The sequence below is a fragment of the Corythoichthys intestinalis genome, chromosome 16 (assembly GCF_030265065.1).
Source record: "Corythoichthys intestinalis isolate RoL2023-P3 chromosome 16, ASM3026506v1, whole genome shotgun sequence".
NCBI lineage: Eukaryota > Metazoa > Chordata > Actinopteri > Syngnathiformes > Syngnathidae > Corythoichthys > Corythoichthys intestinalis.
In genome coordinates this window covers 6541647-6560273 of record NC_080410.1, presented here as the reverse complement: position 1 = coordinate 6560273, position 18627 = coordinate 6541647, and the positions used below count along the sequence as shown (strand labels likewise).

The window sequence follows — 18627 nt, the reverse complement described above, 5'->3', positions numbered from 1 at the left end:
ATCTACATTGCGTTGAATCCATTTTTGGAGATTTTTGTGGGTTCCTCTAGTTTGATTTGAAACTTTGTTTACTTCAACAAGTTGGTGCTGCCCAATTTTCGCTCAGGTAAACTTGTCTATAACTAGGCGGATTCTGACGTTGTGAAAAAGCAATTAGGGCTGACACAAGACGCTCGACAAGTGAGAACGTGTGTTTGTTTTTTTCTTCTTTTCCTTTCTGCTTTTATTATTTAATTATTACAATTTTACACATGAAAAAAGAAAAAAACATGAAATGACACACACACAAAAAAAGTAACAAAATACATCAGCAAAAACATGATTTTTCATTTGAAGTCCACATTCTACTTTCTGATGATGAAATTGCAAAATTCCTTCCAAAGGTTCTTGGAGAAAGAGAAAGCCCAAAAGAAGTGGGCTGGACGATCTCCACAAAATGGACAATATCATACCGCACAAATGCTATTTGTAGACAGTGACGTCGCAGTCGTAACGCGGAAGTGGGACATTATAGACATGTCCTTGAGTACAACCCATGTTATTTCTGCTTGTTCATTCATTCATTCATTTTCCATGCTGCTTTTCCTTTTCTCCGGTAATCTTTCAAAAAAAGAACATGCCGATCAAACACTGCTGCTATGGAACTTTTAGAAATGACTCTAGAAATTACGACATATGAAGGATGTTTTCTACATACCTTACCCGAAACCAAAAACTCGGAGGAAAATATGAAGAATGCATCAACTTGTGCGGACGTTGAAAAGACCAGTTTAAAGGAAAACTGAAGAGCTTTCTGGATTTTGGTGTAATTTTATGAATATAAACTTTGGACGAGTTCGTCAAAACAACCATGACATTATCAACATGTAATTGCAAGGTTAATTTGCGTTTTTTTTTTAGTTTTTTTGCACTCCGTTAAATGTCCCTTCCCAAACCCGGAAGTGTGACGTAAATTCCCCGACGCAACAGAAGACTAGTATCCACAGCTAGCATAGCAGCAACAACGATATCCGTGATATTTCCACCAAAGGTAACCATTCAGGATCGCTCTTTCGTGACGCTATCGATGGCAAAGGCTCCCAGGAAAGATGATGTACAATTAATCCCTACATGTTTGAACCTGAGGCGTCAGATGACGATGATTTACTTGACACAGCAGACGTCGTCATGACGCCAACTGACAGCTCGACACTTCACAAACGGGAGAGTGAGTGGTAAGCCTAAATCCAGCATCGTGATTTTTCTATTTGAGAGAATGCGATTACATGGTTGTATATATTTTCCATGCTCTCCACATAGCTAAAACTGGATATTAGGTTATGGGACAGCTCCTACCCATCTAAATATGGTAAAGCTAGCCCATATGTGGCTAAATAAATGATTTATGTTATTGATTTTTCCAAATAAATGACAAAACGATTTTATTTTCCAGGTGTTGTTGTAAACCTTCAAGTAATTACCCTTCAAGAGAATGCCTGTGTTGTCAGGAGATCCCAGACGTGAGAGCCAAACTTGAGGAGGCTGAAGCACTGACAGGACCATGAATTACATTAAAAAAATAAAACCATAAATTGTAAACAACATTGACATATTTTGTTGACTGTAATGTATTCTACTGGTATATAATATATTGTAATTATATTGCATTCTGGAACAATATTCAATTGGCCACAATAATAACAGTGATCCCAGATTTATGTTGAATCAGCATCAGCTTTCACTGTTAGATTGTGACACAACATAGAAAGCTAAGTTATACAAAGCAAACAATGGCACACATCAAAGAACATAAATTTAGCAAGCAACACAAAGTTAGGATAGCCACGGACTAGCGCAACATTGAAAAATGATCATGGCAAAAGACTGAGAAGCAGTTTAGAGTGGAACATATGTATTTACTCTTTTCTGTAGCATTAAGTGTTCTCTATTCAAAAATAAATCATTGAAATACCAAGGTAACTAGATTTTTCTTTAAAAATGTGTACCGTATGTATGACAAGTTTATGATTTCATTTCATCAAAATTTGCTACATTTATTTCTCCCAAGTCATCGTCATCTGATGTCGCAGACGGAAGAAATTCAGCATCTGGCAGGCCTCAGGATCTCTTCCGTCTTCATCGCTGAACAACACATCACTTGGGTCATCATATGACTCGACCCACTCTCTCTTGATTTCGGGAAACTGGGTGGCGACTGACTTGCAATGCTTTTTTCATCGTATTGAGGGTTTCCGCCGCTTAATTTTTTATGTTTGGCTTCCTGAAGACGAAAAAAAAAAATCACAGCAGCATGAAAATGTAGGATGAATCCTAATTTTAATTTAATAATTTTTACTAATATCTTGGTGATCAAATAATAATGCCCCAGTCAAAGCAGCATCTATTTGATGCTATTGTTCCCTCTTCAAATAGGCAGACCTTGATGTTGATGCTGTAGTACAATAGTCATTGTTTTATTGAGATGTACTTGGTACATCAGGGCCTGGCAGGTGGATTGTTGTATATATAGGCTTTATAATTATCGTGTGACAGGCCAAAAAACAACGAGCCAAGGACCTATTTGGTGCTGGGGACATTTTAATTTACATAATACTTATTGATATAGTAATAAAATCACATGAGTAGATGACCTGTCAGCAAACCTATCTACTTATGACAGGCCAACAGCGACAACAACAACAACAAAAAATGTCGCACTTCAACAAACAGGCAGTAGGATTCCCTCTCATTTATCAACAGAAGTGCATCAAATTTTAGAATCAGAAAAGCCAGTAAGGGTCTACTTACGTCTTTGTAAAACCAAGGTTGAATTGTTGTAGGCTTTCAAAGTTGTCGTCGCTGAAATGATGTAAACAATGAGCCGATTGGGGACCTGTATGCATGCTCACAAAAACGGTCCAAACCTTTGCAGGAGAAGTTTTTTTGGACCACTCATAGAGTCTCGAGTCTTCCTGTGAGCAATTCATCGCTACACATCGAGATAGCATGACGAATCTTGCGAGTAAAACCCAGAAAATGTTTGCAATACATGGCGAGGATAGCGTGGTGCTATATTTCCGTGTTCAGAGTGGTGGCGAGGCTCCCTGGAAGCTACGTCATCAGGTAGCGGTCGGCAGGGCGGCGCGTTCCTTGTTGCTAAGGTGTTGCTATGGCCATAACTCAAAAACTATGCGGTCAATTATTTATTTTTATTTTTTTAATGTGACTTTTTGAGACAGCAAATGATGCATTTAATACAATTCAACCGAGTAAAACATTCAAGAACGAAATCCGAAAAGCTCTTCAGTTGCCCTTTAACGCCAGCAAGGTGAAGCCATTCACATTGCATATGCAGTAAACATTTTGTTGGGTGCCAGGGTCATACAGAGGACAAAGAGGTAAGCCATTTTGATATTTTTACTTATTTTTTTGGCGTGGCGTTTTGCCATGCTGCCTTTGTCTGACAATGTATTTGACTGCCACTTTTATCTTTTCTGTTGTAAAAAAAAAAAAAAAACAACTTTAGTAGGGGGAAGTGTAAATAATTTATAGAATTAAGATTTGCTATTAATAAAAAAAAAAAAAAAAGTGTTCCTTGGCTGTCACCGAAAAGCATTCACTATCACGACACAAAAATAGCAATGTAAATTGCCCCAAAGAACAGTCAGAGACGTAAGACAACCAGAGGATATAATATATATTAAAGGCAGGGCATACGGTGGTAAAGGATAGATTGTTGAAAGAGGGGCATATCATTGTCAGTGGCGTAAAGCAATGCACACAAGAAAAAGGTGTCGATAAAAAAGCTAACTCTGGATCAGGTCGGCTCTTTTTCAGCCGTCGACACTCAAGCCATCTCTTTAACTGAACATTTGCATGTTGTTCCACATCTTTACCAGTGAATTTGGCACCAGGGACTTCATTTTTGGATAGAATTGGTAGGTTTGGCTCAGTAAACATCTCATTCGTACAATATTTCCATTCATTTACTGTTGGGGACAAACGGGAGGTTGACCCGCCTAGCAACAATTGCTAACGTCATGAATATTAATGAGCAAAAGTGATGTGTTGCTTGCGGTACGCCATTCGTATCAATGCCTCTTTTAAATTTATTTTAGTGAGAACGGAAGTCCTGGTTGGCTCACAGCGCGAGAAGGGTCTGACTGCAGCCGCAGCCACGCTAAAAACCACGCCTCATACAAACTACGCCCCTCCAAACCACGCCTGCTGTTGGTACGGTGGCGGGAAGAATTCATTTACTGTACTACGTGAAGTTCAAAGGGTTTTTGGGACAATAGGACCTAAACTCAATTCTGTACCTTTAACTTAACTAGACACAGGGGTATTGCGGATATTGTGATAACTAGATTGTAATCTTTGCTATGTTTAGAAGTCATTTCATGTTGTGAATCAACCGTTAAAGTTGTTAAAATTGCTCCTATTATCGCATTATGCCACAAAGCATTTATGCCTAGGGCACCAAAATAGCTAGCACAGGTGTTGTGCCGAAAAATAGCCGCCCCACGTGAAATGTCCCCCCTGACGGGAACGATTATTTATAACGCTTTATTGAGGTGAAAACATCAAATGTTTTCATAGACGCATTACAGTAATGGCTTTACGACTGCAAAATCAGTTTTAAATAAATAAATTAGACAAAATACTAGTACTTTATTCTAGTAACAAATCGTGGACTGGGCTGCATAACCATCTTTGAACAGAAATGTATTCGTCTACAGGTTTTCACGACCATATCTCAATGACAATCACACAGGTATGACATTTATTAGTTCAAGCAGAGTAAAAAAAAAAAAAAAAAACATATATTCACGGTACAAAAAAATCGTTTCCATGTCCATCGACTGGTTAAAAAAAAGCTGTACGAGTGACGTGTGGGCGCTCAATAACAAAATAAATAAATAAATAAAATAAACGCTCAATAAAGCGTTATAAATAAGCGTTCCCGTCAGGGGGGACATTTCACGCGGGGCGGCTATTTTTCGGCACAACACCTGGCTAGACTGACTACATGAAAGTACGCCTATACACGGTTGCAGTTATAGACTGCGGACCGCAGTGTGTATAGAGAGAGAGCTAGACTAACTACATGAAAGTACGCCTATACACTATATACTATATTGGTGTATATATATATTTAATAACTATGATGCATAGCAACTTTCTTGTCCCACAATGCAATGCGCTGCCCCCATACGTCACTTCCTGTCCTACGTATTAAAAGAGGCTCTAGTTTGTTTTTGCGGGAGTTATTAGCGTACTGACATGCGAGTTATCGGCAAGCTGTTTCGTGGTGTTGTTTTGTAAAATTTCAAATGGACTCTTTGCAAAGACATCGCTCGCTTTATAAAGCAACAACCCCGCCATGGAAGGAAGTATTCCGCAAGGTACTATAATTTGCTATCTTTAAGTTACATCGTCATTGTGAATAAACGATGTTTTTTTTATGTTCTCGTTTCATTTTCAACAGCGCTGCGTTGATAGGTTAGATGGTAGCCGGGCGAGGTTGCTTGACAGATATCGAAAGACTGGTGGCGATGATCCCACAGCGTCCTACATTGCCCAGGAGGTCATGGAGAAGGAGTGGATTGTTCTACAGTCAGAGAATCGGAGATTGCCATCCCTTTGGGGCTCCGATGGCATTGCTGAGGTAAACACTCCATCTTCAATGCTTGTCTTTTTTCATAAATATATGATGGCCTCCAAATTCCACAATGTACACTTTTAAACTTTATTTTTTTTCTCAACAGGTGCACACGGATATGAAGGAATGTGATGAACAGGCATTTTTCGAAGAAATCCAGCAGGAGCTCCAATCTCACGGTAATGTTTTGCACTCTAGCAACCAAAATTCTAATATTTTCTCTCGAGATAAAGAAAAAAAAAAAAGAAATAGAAGAAACGGTAGATCTTATATTTAAAAAGACTAAAACGCTAATATTTTCATTTTCTTTAAAATGTTTATACGCCAGTTTTAAATTAAAGAATTTTTTTTTCATATTTTAATTTCATTTATTTGAATAAAAAAATAGACAAGACTGAATACCAAAGACTTAATTGCAAGCTTTAATTTTATTCATTCAAAACGTTTAAAAAAAGAACTTTTGAAAATGTTATCTTCATGCCCTTTTAAGTGTATGGAGAAAGTTGGCGTGATGTCACGATGACGTCACCTCGCTTAGCAACGTGTCGCCATTTTGTGAAGGGGGTACGCACAGCTAAGCATTCCATAGACAAACGTCTGAAATTCATATATTTCAGGTGTGTTTTGCGTCTTTTTACTACTGCGGCTTACTATTATCACGAGTCACTGCCGACAGACGCGAGGAGGCGATACAATTTAAAATTAGCGTTTATTGGCTTACAAAGCTGCCCATACAAAGTCGCAGCTGATAGCTGGATAAACAAAGGAATGGCCTGCATTGGAGTTCGGAAACATCTACAACTACCTCATAAAGTCACCCAGTAAGTTAACCTTTATCAATTACGTGGAATATGTACTGTGTGGAACTGAGAAAATTGGTAGTATATACGAAGTGATTATTTCTGCCGTAACCGGTAATTGGCCTCGCATTATCTTCGCGTTATTTAGCCGTGAACATGTCACGGCAAAATAACCAATTCCCACCAGGCCAATAATATACCGATTGACTGATCAGAGCAGTTCACGGCAAAAGAAAAATAACGCTTTGCGAGTTGCCGGTTACGGTAATAATAACCACTGCCTAGTCGATTGAATCCTAGCAGCTAATTGGGGCAAAATATAATCGATTAAACTCAACAGTAATAAAATGTCGGCTGCAAACCTAAATGTGCTTGGATTTAGGTTCCGACAGGCGAGAATAGTCCACGGAACCGTCTTCTTTTACTGTTCCTCGATTAATTGCTTTCAGCCATTTGTTTCTCTTCCTCTCACGAGGAAGAATAAAGAACTTCAAATGCGGCTCCGAACTCTTTCTTGTGTGACAACCCGCAACACAGCAACTTTTAGTCATTCTAACAGAAAAAACACACAAATAAGACGAAAGTTCAACTCGTTTGTATTACAATGCACGACAGAGCAACTGCTTGTGACTCGTCTTTAGCCCCGTTTTCAATATGGCGACGCTTTGTTGTGGCCGGTGACGTCATTAATGCCCGGATGTCCGACTGCCTCTATTTGTATTATTTGTTGTTAACATTTTACTAATTTGTCATTATACTTATATATACAGAAAATGTATACAAGTAATGATGAAAAATTCAGAAATAATATTTGTGTAATTAAGACTTGGCATCCACATACTAGTACATGTACATGACATTTTTGGTTCATTTTTGGTTGTACTGTAGCCCACATTTGTACTACACAAAATTTTATGATGAAATATTTGTATACCTTTTTACTGGGGCTGTCAAATGATTAAAATTTTTAATCGAGTTAATCACAACTTAAAAATTAATTCATCGTAATTAATCGCAATTCAAACCATCTCTAAAATAGGCCATATTTTTCTGTAAATTATTGTTGGAATGGAAAGATCAGACAAGACGGATATATACATTCAGCATACTGTACATAAGTACTGTATTTGTTTATTACAACAATAAATCCACAAGATGGCATTAACATTATTAACATTCTTTCTGTGACAGGGATCCACTGATAGAAAGACTTGTAATTCTTACAGGATAAATGTGAGTTTGTATATTGTGACTAAGTATTGCCATCTAGTGTATTTGTTGAGCTTTCAGTAAATGATACTGTAGCGACTTAACTGTTCTGCCCAAATGCATGATGGGAAGTAGTGCAACCATGACTGTGTGGGGTGGCTGCAAATAGTATATCTTCTCTGCATTGGGAGCAAGACAGGGTGTTACGAAAAAGAAACTCCTGTCAGTCTTCCCCACCTCACTTCCTACGATAGATGTAGTTGTGTGGAAGAGATGTCAAGGCTTTTACCAATTATTAGCACAGCCAGTCGGGAACCTGGCAGCCACAGTAATAGGGTGGTAGGTGGGTCCCACACTTTTTCTATATGGCGTGGCTCCCGGGGTGTGGCCTCCCCTCTGCCTCGGCTGCCGGCCGCGGGAGTGGGTTGGGGGGTCGGGTCTCCGATCTTGCGTCGCCCCATGGCAGTCCCTGGGCGTTCTCCTGCCTCCGCCTTCCCCTCTCTTCTCTGGCTGGGCGTCCGCCCTGCGCGCCGTCGCGGGTCGCTGGCTGGGCGCCGGTGTATCAGCGGGGTGTCGCCTGCACCGGCGGGGGGCCCTGCCTTGCCTGGGGCTTGGTGGGCCGCTGGGGGTCCCGTGGCGTGCCGTGCCGGTTGGGGGGCTGTGGCTCGTGGTCCGGGTGGGCGGGCGGGGGTGGGTGTAGGCGTGGGGGTTGGTGATGCGTCCCCTCCTGCCATCCCTGAAGGCCGGTTGATGGGCGTGCGGGTGGCCCGGGGGACCACCCTGGGTCCCGGGGGGGGGTGACGGTGGCTCCTTTGCTGGGCGGTTGGAGGAGGGATGGGCTGCGCATGGATCCCCCCGCCCCCCCGCCCGCCCTCCCTCCCCGGGCTGGCTGGGTGTGGGCCGTGGCCCTGGGTTGGTGCCCGCGCGGTCTCTCCGCCCGTCTGCGTGGCTGTCGCGCGCCCGGTGGGGCTTGCGTGCTGCTGGATGTGGTAGGGCATGCTCGGGTTGGGGGTTCCGGTGCCGGGATTGGCGATGCGGCGGCGTAGGGTTGGTCGCCAACGGGCTTTCACTCATAAGAGATTCACACGATTACTGGGTTCTAGATCACAGAACTGATTTGTGTACACTCTACCCCTTTCAATCACTTAGTTTATAGTCTTATAGACACCCCCACCCCCATTCTCCTCTTTCACTGGCCAATAGGCCCCCACATGGTGTAAACCGGAAATACATCTCGCTGACGATAGCACCAGCATATTAGTAACTAGTTTAGATGTTCAATGTATTTCTTGTTGTTGTTTGTGTATGTGTTTCTTTTCTTTCTTCTCTTGTATTTCTTTTCTTCTGTCCCCCCATAATCCCTTCCTGTTCGCTGCTTTGTCATAATAAAAAGGTATTTTGAATGATCACAATGGGAGTATGTCAGACTCTCAATGTGAAACATTAAAACTGTTCAGAATCCGGGCACTTAGACTTCCATTCTCTGTGTCAAACAGCTGAACAGGACAGGTTTAAAAAAAAAAAAAAAAAAAAAAAAAAAAAAAAAAAAAATTATTAGCACAGCCCCAATGTATTCTTGTATCTACTCTATTCACTTGACGCTGTCTTTTAGATCTGTATATACGCAAAACAGCGCTTTTGTAGTCTGTTTGCGGCAATGCGTGAGTGGGTCGTTCCACGCATGCGTTAATTGCGTTGAATAGTTTAACGTGATTAATTTAAAAAATTAATTGCCGCCCGTTAACGTGATAAATTTGACAGCCCTACTTTTTACATGTTTTGTTTGGAGCTTTGTCTTTTTTTTCCCCATAGAAAATTTGGGCAGAGAGGAAAAAAAAAGTAAAAACTCTGAAATCGAACTTTATACCGAAGGTGTTATTTTTAGGCCATATTGCCCGCCCTTACTTGAGACGGAATGGTTGTTTATTTGTAAACAAAATAAAAATCAGGACGGGGTAAACACATTCTACGTTCAGTTTAAGTTTGAATTCGTGGATATTCTTCAGAAAGCATAATGTTCAATCAGTTTGAATGTACAGTAATCTCTTGTTTTTCGCGGATAATGGGGACCAAAACGTCCCGCAAAAAGTTAAAAACCCCGAAGTAGTATTTAAGCCCCCCACCCCCTCAAAAAAAATTAAACAGATTGAAGTAAATGGTATTTATTTACATTTTGTGTGTGTCACATATACTGTAAAGTACTATTTTTAAATGGAAAATAAACTGTCAACGCGTTGACAGACACGCTTCCATTTAAACACAGTTTGCAGCTTCTTGGCTGTGTCGACGCAGTTCATGCATCGGTCATGTGATTTCCTCGTAGCGGTATGCGCACAGTCGCAGGGATTGCATTGGTCTTGCGGGACCCATCACTAGTTTACAGTATGTTTTGCTGCGAACCATTTTCTCTCGTGCCTCAAAATGAAACAACGCATATATTTATTTTTTTCATGAATACTTTTTGAAACCTCGCAAATAACTGAAACCGTGAATTTCGAAGTGCAACTCGGCAAGGGGGCCTCTATACTAAATATATTTGCTTTGCTAGATTTTCCCTTTTTGTAAGTTTTTGTCAATATTTGTTTTACATTAATTTCACTTTTCCGTAGAAAATAGATTCTTAAAGTAAACTTGCGTTATCATTATTTTTTATATTAGTCTTCTGAGTGTTGGAATTGATATTGATTATCTGCTCTTATGTGTCAGAAATGTCTATCATTGAAGAGTATGAGAGGAACCAACAAATTGAGCAGCAATACGTATCGTATGTTATGGAAGGGTTGGAAGAAGCAGCCAAGGTGATTTGTCCAATATGTCACACGTAAGTAAAACATGTTCTTGTTGATCACTGAGGACTCTTGAGTTTTTAAGGACTGACCTACATATAATGTCTGCTAGGAATTACTTGAACATCAACAGTCATTTCATCTCCTGCTCATGTGGCCTCTACATAAATACAGAGGTTTGTATACACTATGGCAACAAAATAGACTGTATATTTCACCACTTCTATTGGCACTCAAGGGGTCCCATTGATGGCGCTAGACGTCCAATTCATTTTAACTGGGAGGGCAAATTGGTATTCGTTTAAAATAAAAAATAAAATAAAATAAAGCAGTATTTACAGCCATTCCTCCCAGTCATGGATCAGACGTCAAGCCACACACAAAAACATGAGCTTTTGGAGCCCGACCTCTTTATCGTTATCAACATTTGTCAGGCATTGAATTGATGGCAAATACGCTGTTATTAATTTTAAAAAACTACGTAAACATAGTTCCTTTTTATTTTTTTCAATAGAAGGTAAAACTACTTACAATTTTTTTTTTTTTTTTAAACTTAATAAAAAAGATACCGTAATTTCGGGAGCATAGGACACACCATATTAAAAGGCACAGGTTCACTTTCGAGTTATATTTTTGTATTTAACACACACACACACAAAAGGCACACCGCATTTTTTGCCGTCTGTAACACGTACAGTGCTGGCCAAAAGTATTGGCGCCCCTGCAATTCTGTCAGATAATGCTCTATTTCTCCCAGAAAATGATTACAATTACAAATGCTTTGGTAGTAATATCCTCATTTATTTTGCTTGCAATGAAAAAACACAAAAGACAATGTAAAAGAAAAATTAAATCATTATCATTTTACACAAAACTCCAAAAATGGGCTGGACAAACGTATTGGCACCTTCAGCCTAATACTTGGTAGCACAACCTTCAGACAAAATAACTGCGAACAACCGGTATCCATCAATGAGTTTCTTACAATGCTCTGCTGGAATTTCAGATCATTCTTCTTTGGCCAACTGCTCCAGGTCTCTGAGATTTGAAGAGTGCCTTCTACAAACTGCCATTTTCAGATCCCCTTACAGGTGTTCTATGGGATTCAGGTCTGGACTCATTGCTGGCCACTTAAGAAGTCTTCAGTGCTTTCTCTCAAACCATTTTCTAGTGCTTTTTGAAGTGTGTGTTTGGGTCATTGTCTTGCTGGAAGACCCGTGACCTCTGAGGGAGACCCAGCTTTCTCACACTGGGCCCTACATTAGGCCTATGCTGCAAAATTTGTTGGTAGTCTTCAGACTTCATAATACCATGCACAAGGTCAACCAGTCCAGTGCCATAGGTAGCAAAGCAACCCCAAAACATCAGGAAACCTTCGCCATGTTTGACTGTGGGGACCGTGTTCTTTTCTTTAAAGGCCTTGTTTTTTTCCTGTAAACTCTTTGATGATGCCTGTTCCCAAAAAGCTCTACTTTTGTCTCATCTGACCAGAGAACATTCTTCCAAAACAATTTTGGCTTTCTCAGGTAAGTTTCAGCAAACTTCAGCTTGGCTTTTTTATGTCTCTGGGTCAGAAGTGGGGTCTTCCTGGGTATCCTACAATAGCGTCCTTTGTCATTCAGACGCCGACGGATAGTACGGGTTCTTTTCCATCCACATCTAGGGAGGTTAGCCACAGTGCCATGGGCTTTACACTTATTGATAACACTGCACACGGTAAACACGGGAACATTCAGGTCTTTGGAGATGAGATTTGTGGCTTTGAGATTGCCCATGCTTCCTCACAATTTTGGTTCTGAAGTCCTCAGACAGTTCTTTGGTCTTCTTTCTTTTCTCCATGCTAAATGTGGTACTCACAAGGACACAGGACAGAGGTTGAGTCAACTTTATTCCATTTTAACTGGCTGCAAATATGATTTAGTCATTGCCATCACCTGTTATGTGCCACAGGTAAGTAACAGGTGCTGTTAATTACACAAATTAGAGGAGGTCACAATTTTTCAAAGGGCCAATACTTTTGTCCGCATAATTTTTGGAGTTTTGTGTAAAATGATAATGATGTAATTTTTTTCTCCTTTCTCTTTCGTGTTTTTTCATTGCAAGCCAAATACATATTACTACCAAAGGATTTGTAATTGCAATCATTTTCTGGGAGAAATTCAGCATTATCTGCCAGAATTGCAGGGGTGCCAATATTTTTGGCCAACACTGCACGCTAGCATGCACGCAAGCATTTTTAAAAATGTATTTTAAAGGCAGCAGGAGCAAAACTAAGGTTAGTTATACTTTTTAACTAGGGGCACGTCACTATCACATGCAACCTTCTACCTTTAAGGTTTTCATGCCGCTCTCACTTAAGTCTGCCTTTTCAAAAATTGCTCAGTCAGTCAGACAGACACATTTTGGTACTTTGTCCACGCAATAGTCACACCAAATCTTTAGGCACACCTTTACACATACACACACTTTTTACTTTAGGTGCGCCTTATGGCCGTAAAAATACGGTAATACTGCAATCATTCTCCTGTGATATAATCAACTTTAATAATTGAGGGGGGCATAACCAGAGTTTGTTTTTCATGGAAATGCTAAAAAATCAACAAGAAGTGACCTGACAATACTCCAAAATCAACAGGAAATGATCAAAATAAAAAAGGAAATCACTGAAACAAGAAATGCCCAAAAATCTCAGCAAATCCACAGGAAAGACTATAACCGGCAGTCAACTAGAAACTTCCCAAAATCAATAAGAAATGATCCCAGAATGAGGGATGTCCCGATCGCATATTTTTGCACCTGAGTCCCAGTCACTTGGTTTTGAAAATATACCGAAACCAAGTCCAGATCCGGTACAGAATTTTTTGTTTTGTTTTGAACAAAGGTTCCAAACATGTTACGGTACTGTACTGTTTACAGTACTTCCTCTTCCGCTTTTTTTGGGAGTATTGCAGGGTATAATCAGCACATATTTTTATTTCTTTTGGCAATGCCATTGTATTTCTTGATTATTTTGTTACTGTTCAGCTCTTAAAAAATCCGATTCCAATCCTTTGAAAAATGGTGCGCTCTTCCCGATTTTCTATCGGCTGGGGGACATCCCTTCCGAAAATTATAGGGAAGTGAAAAGGCAGTACTGTAAACCAAAATCAACTGGAAGTCGCTAGAACCAGTTGTCACCCAGAAATGACCCAAAATCAACAGGAAAGGATCAAAATACACAAGGAAGTCACCCTGAAATGACCCAAAATCAACAAGAAGTCACGAGAGTTTATCAACCAGTGGAAAAAAGCATCCCCATGCAATTTCTTCAGAAAGTGCATTTTCTAGTAAATTTAGTTTTTTTATGGGCTGTCAAATGATAAAATTTTTTAATCGAGCTAATCACAGCTTAAAAATGAATTAATCGCAATTCATACCATCTATAAAATATGCCATATTTTTATGTAAATTATTGTTGGAATGGAAAGATAAGACACAAGACGGATATATACATTCAACATACTGTACATAAGTACTGTTTTTGTTTATTATAACAATAAATCAACAAGATGGCATTAACATTATTAACATTTTGTTAAAGTAATCCATGGATAGAAAGACTTGTAGTTCATAAAAGATAAATGTTAGTACAAGTTATAGAAATTTTATATTAAACTCGTCTTAATGTTTTCGGTTTAATAAAATTTGTAAAATTTTCAAGAGAAAAGTAAACTAGTAGCTCGCCATTGTTGATGTCAATAATTACACAATACTCATGGTGCTGAAACCCATAAAATCAGTTGCACCCAAGCGCCAGCGTAGGGCGACAAAACACAAGTAACAAATGGACATGACACTGTGCTGTCATTTTAATCTGTTTGAGCGGGGCATATGCATTAAATGCGTCAAATATTTTAACGTGATTTAAAAAATTAATTACCGCCCGTTAACGTAATAATTCTGACAGCCCTAGTTTTTATTAACAAAATATTTTGTAACCACAATAATTTTTATCATAAAAACGACATCGTGATCAAATAATTATATTTGAGCTTTTTCAACATTCCCTTAAATAGTCACCTGCCCTGTAAAGGGTTAAAAGAAATGTGATACTTTTGCTTACACTTTGTCATTTTCTACCCCGACTTCAGATGAAGAACATTACCGCAGATGTCCTACGGCAGCTTCTCGAATCCAGAGTTTTGGAGCACATGGAAGGATGTTCCTCTAATCCTGTTTTTTCATTGGCTCCCAATGTCGAGTCCTCTCCCAACCTGCTGATAAGCTGCAAGGTATAGCACTTCTCCAAACTTTGAAAATGCATTCACTTCTATTAACCAAACTCATGCATGCAGGGATCCTCAGGTTCTCTGGTCGACTATCTGATTGTTAACCAATGGCTCCCTGTGCATGATGTTTTTTTGGGGGTTTTTTGACCACTTTGCCAATGCAGTTTTGTATTTGCTCTGTTTTCAGACATGTGACTTCCTCTCCATCGTCCTATGATTTTTGGAAGACTACTTTTTATTTATACTCATGTAAATCTTTGTGTAAATAAAGGCTACTTTTCGATTTAGACTTTTGAGTTTATCTTCTGCAGAAGTCCATCCATTTAAACTGAGACGGTGGTAGAGAATGACTGTTCTTTCATTGGCTGCCTGCCCTCCCACTTCAAATTGGATTGGACGGCTATCACGATATATCAATCGCAGCCAATGAGTTAATATTATGGCCTGTATGAATTAAAACTTTTCAAATGAGTTTATCACTGGTAGACGTACAATCTATTTGAAGTTGGAGGGTGGCAGCGAATGAACATTTGTTCGTTTGTGAATGATGTCCCACTTCAAATGGATTGGATGTCTAGCGTTGTCAAAGGCAGCCATTGAGTTAAGAAGTCATGTCTTCTGACTTCTTCATCCATCCATTTATTCATTCTTAGTAAATTGGATTACTGCATTGGCATATTTACAGGTCTTAACAAAAAATCAATCGGGAAACTAGCTAATCAACAATCGCTGCCATTTTCCAAGTCAAAATAGATTGGGCTAGGACTGCAGCTATCAATTATGATAGAGTAATCCGACAAGGAACATTTAATGCGTTGCAGAATAAATTTTAGGAGATGTAAAAACAAAAGCCTTGCTAAAATTGAACTTTTAAAAGAACATTAAATATGAATGGCGGAACACACTTAAGTTCCGCTCTGAGACCCCTAATTAGGCCAAATTTCAAAATTGTCCTTTATGCATGTGTGATACATCATTGGAAAGCTTAAAATCAAAATTTTCTGGGGGAAAATTTTTTTGGGGAAAACATTGCATTTTTATTTATTTTTTTAAACCCTTACTGGAATTGAGAGAATGAGAGCGCATAATTAAAGACATCATAATTTTAACAAAACATTATTGCGTACTTTGATCCAAAAACTCCGTGTAGCATGTATCAATGAGTGTCAAGACACGGCTGTGAATGGCCACAGCTGGACTTTTGGGAGATTTTATGGGTGAAACATGGTAAAATAACAAGGGCCGCGATGCAGAAATTGCCGACATCAAGGAGTGGTCAAGGTTTTCTTTTTGATCGATTATCATCTGAAATATCGGGGAAAATGCGACAAATCAAAAAAATACAATCAAGCAATAGTTATGAGGTAGATATCTGTGACTTTTTTACAGACACCATTTTTTTCATTGTGACGTAATTTGTTTAAAAGTTTAAAATATGCAAATGAATAATTTTCTAAAGTTTTTTTTTTAACTATTGGACATCAACTAATGATTCTAAGCTAAAAATGAGACATTTCAAATAATACATTTAATGGCTTTTTATGGCTTGGTTGAAACAAAGCGGTTGCGCAGTGTCTGTAAATGGGGTTCTCCAGGGTAAAATGGACAAATTAAAATAGTTTGGGGGCTTAATGCGCCATGAAACTGCCATAGCAGCATATAGACATATTGTTCTATTAAACACAACCGTTCTTTTGGCTTAACATACTGTACAGCAGTTTATTTTAAAGAGGGGTGCAAGAGCACAAACTGCTTTTTCAGCCTTGTCTGTGTTTTCTACCGGAAACAAAATAAAATTGCCAAGTGTTTATTCAAACTATGCACTGTCATTTAAAAATACCTGACCTTAGCCTCAAACGGTCTGAAAAAGAAATGATCCAAGTACTGTACAACAAAACAATTTGCTAACTTGCATAGCAAAAGTCGCTAGTTTGAATGCTATAAAATGCTAACATTTTTTTACAATGCTCTTAACAAATTGTTCAAACACATATCCCCACAAAAAAACTGCTAAATATACCTATAAACTAAATTACGAAAAGAAAAAAACATAATAGCTTAACCCTAGAACACTAATGTTAAATTAGTTACTCCATCACTAACGTTGGGTATGTTTTACCCGATATATTATCCCCGATAAATTACAGTTTTCATCAATTTCTGTTAAAAGTGGAAAAACTATGCCAAATTGTAGTACTCTTCTTTATTTTACCAATTTACAATAACACATAAAATAAAAAAGAGGTACCATGGGGTACCCTTTAAAAAGGCAGCAAAATTTTTGAAAAATCAGGAAGTCCTTAATGAAACATTTCCTAACAAAAAAGATAATGGAGCTTAGAACTTGCTCTTTGGTCCACCCATTCCTGGGACATGTGAGCCTAGTCTGGTGAAGGCACAGTCTTCCTGCATCACTGACAACTGAGAGAGAGAGAGACAAAAAATGGCATTTTTTGAGAGGGGAAAAATTACCGAATTTTATTGAATATATGCATTTCCTTGGAAATTAGCATTAAGTGATGTTTATTCATGGTCATTATACTAATTGATGCAAATTATAGGACGTCTCTAACTTGCCTTATGTCTTACATGCAGTCGGTACAGGCAGGGTAGTAATGGCGAGGGCACACTGGTCGACCATTTGTCTGGTGGTATGGTCACCACACTCACGATGTCGTATTTTTTTTCTCTTATGACCTGAAGTGCTAGGCTCAATGCAATCACTATCATCCTCCTCATCATCATCACTTGATTCTGGTATATAGTCTCTATCACTGTCACTGTCATACATCACCTCTGCTTCCACATGATCAACATCTTCATCACTGCTTTCCCTGAACAGAAGATCTTGTATTTCCTTCTCTGTCAGGTATTTTACTGGTTTTCTGGACATCTTTTTTCTCACTCCCTGAGTGCTACAACTTCACTTGTAGCTAGCTAGCTAGCTAAAAGCTTTGCTCTAGTTGAAAACAAAAGAAATCTGCTCAGCTAACAATTAAAGATGTAAATTAACATTGGCTACGTGTTACTCACTTGTTAGCATGCCAGAGTAACCAAGCTTGAAGCAGAATGGCATCTGTGGATGAAATGGGGCAGAGTATGCGGCCAGTCTGAATGTTGTTTCTCTTGAAAAGTGTAAAGAGCGTCTGAATTAAACACACTAACACTAACATCGGGTAAATTTCACTCATACAATATTTACTCTCTATCACTAACGTCGGGTGAAAATCACCCGAACGCATGCCTCTTGAAAAAACTATAGCTTGGAGGAAGGAAACAAATATACCATTAATGACATCAGTGAGAAGCTTGAAGCTACCCAGGAACCCATGTAACTAAGACAGCAGCAACACAATAAAAATCACATGACAATGACTGTATGGGTGAAGATCACCCAGGTTTAGTGTTCCAGGGTTAAGCAAAAACTATATATACAGTATGTATACAGTGGGGCAAATATTTAGTCAACCACTAATTGTGCAAGTTCTCCCACTTGAAAATATTAGAGAGGCCTGTAATTTTCAACATGGGTAAACTTCAACCATGAGAGACAGAATGTGGGGAAAAAAACAGAAAATCACATTGTTTGATTTTTAAAGAATTTATTTGCAAATCATGGTGGAAAAGAAGTATTTGGTCAATACCAAGTTCATCTCAATACTTTGTTATATACCCTTTGTTGGCAATAACGGAGGCCAAATGTTTTCTGTAACTCTTCACAAGCTTTTCACACACCGTTGCTGGTATTTTGGCACATTCCTACATGCAGATCTCCTCTAGAGCAGTGTTTTGGGGCTGTCGTTGGGCAACACAGACTTTCAACTCCCTCCTCACCCCGTTGCGTCAAAATGATAACAAGAACGGTGAGCAAAAATCCCAGAACCACACGCGGGGACCTAGTGAATGACCTACTGAGAGCTGGA

General features: G+C 39.1%; 1 protein-coding gene and 1 long non-coding RNA gene across 2 annotated transcripts in view; one reads left to right on the top strand and one right to left on the bottom strand.

Annotated features, from left to right (window-relative positions):
* The first annotated feature begins 5204 nt into the window (after window positions 1-5204).
* On the top strand, window positions 5205-15053 carry rpain (RPA interacting protein). The gene is made up of 7 exons (XM_057817288.1): window positions 5205-5384; window positions 5468-5647; window positions 5748-5820; window positions 10357-10471; window positions 10549-10612; window positions 14567-14707; window positions 14892-15053. The coding sequence occupies exons 1-7, from the start codon at window positions 5313-5315 to the stop codon at window positions 14919-14921; spliced, it is 675 nt and encodes a 224-aa protein (XP_057673271.1). The 5' UTR covers window positions 5205-5312; the 3' UTR covers window positions 14922-15053.
* A 1419-nt stretch (window positions 15054-16472) lies between these two features.
* LOC130904501 (uncharacterized) overlaps window positions 16473-18627 on the bottom strand; it is a 35816-nt gene continuing 33661 nt past the window's right edge. Inside the window, exons 4-5 of the long non-coding RNA XR_009060857.1 lie at window positions 17738-17780; window positions 16473-17663 (exon numbers count right to left, since the gene is read on the bottom strand). This is a non-coding gene — a long non-coding RNA (uncharacterized LOC130904501). The remainder of the gene's footprint in view (window positions 17664-17737; window positions 17781-18627) is intronic.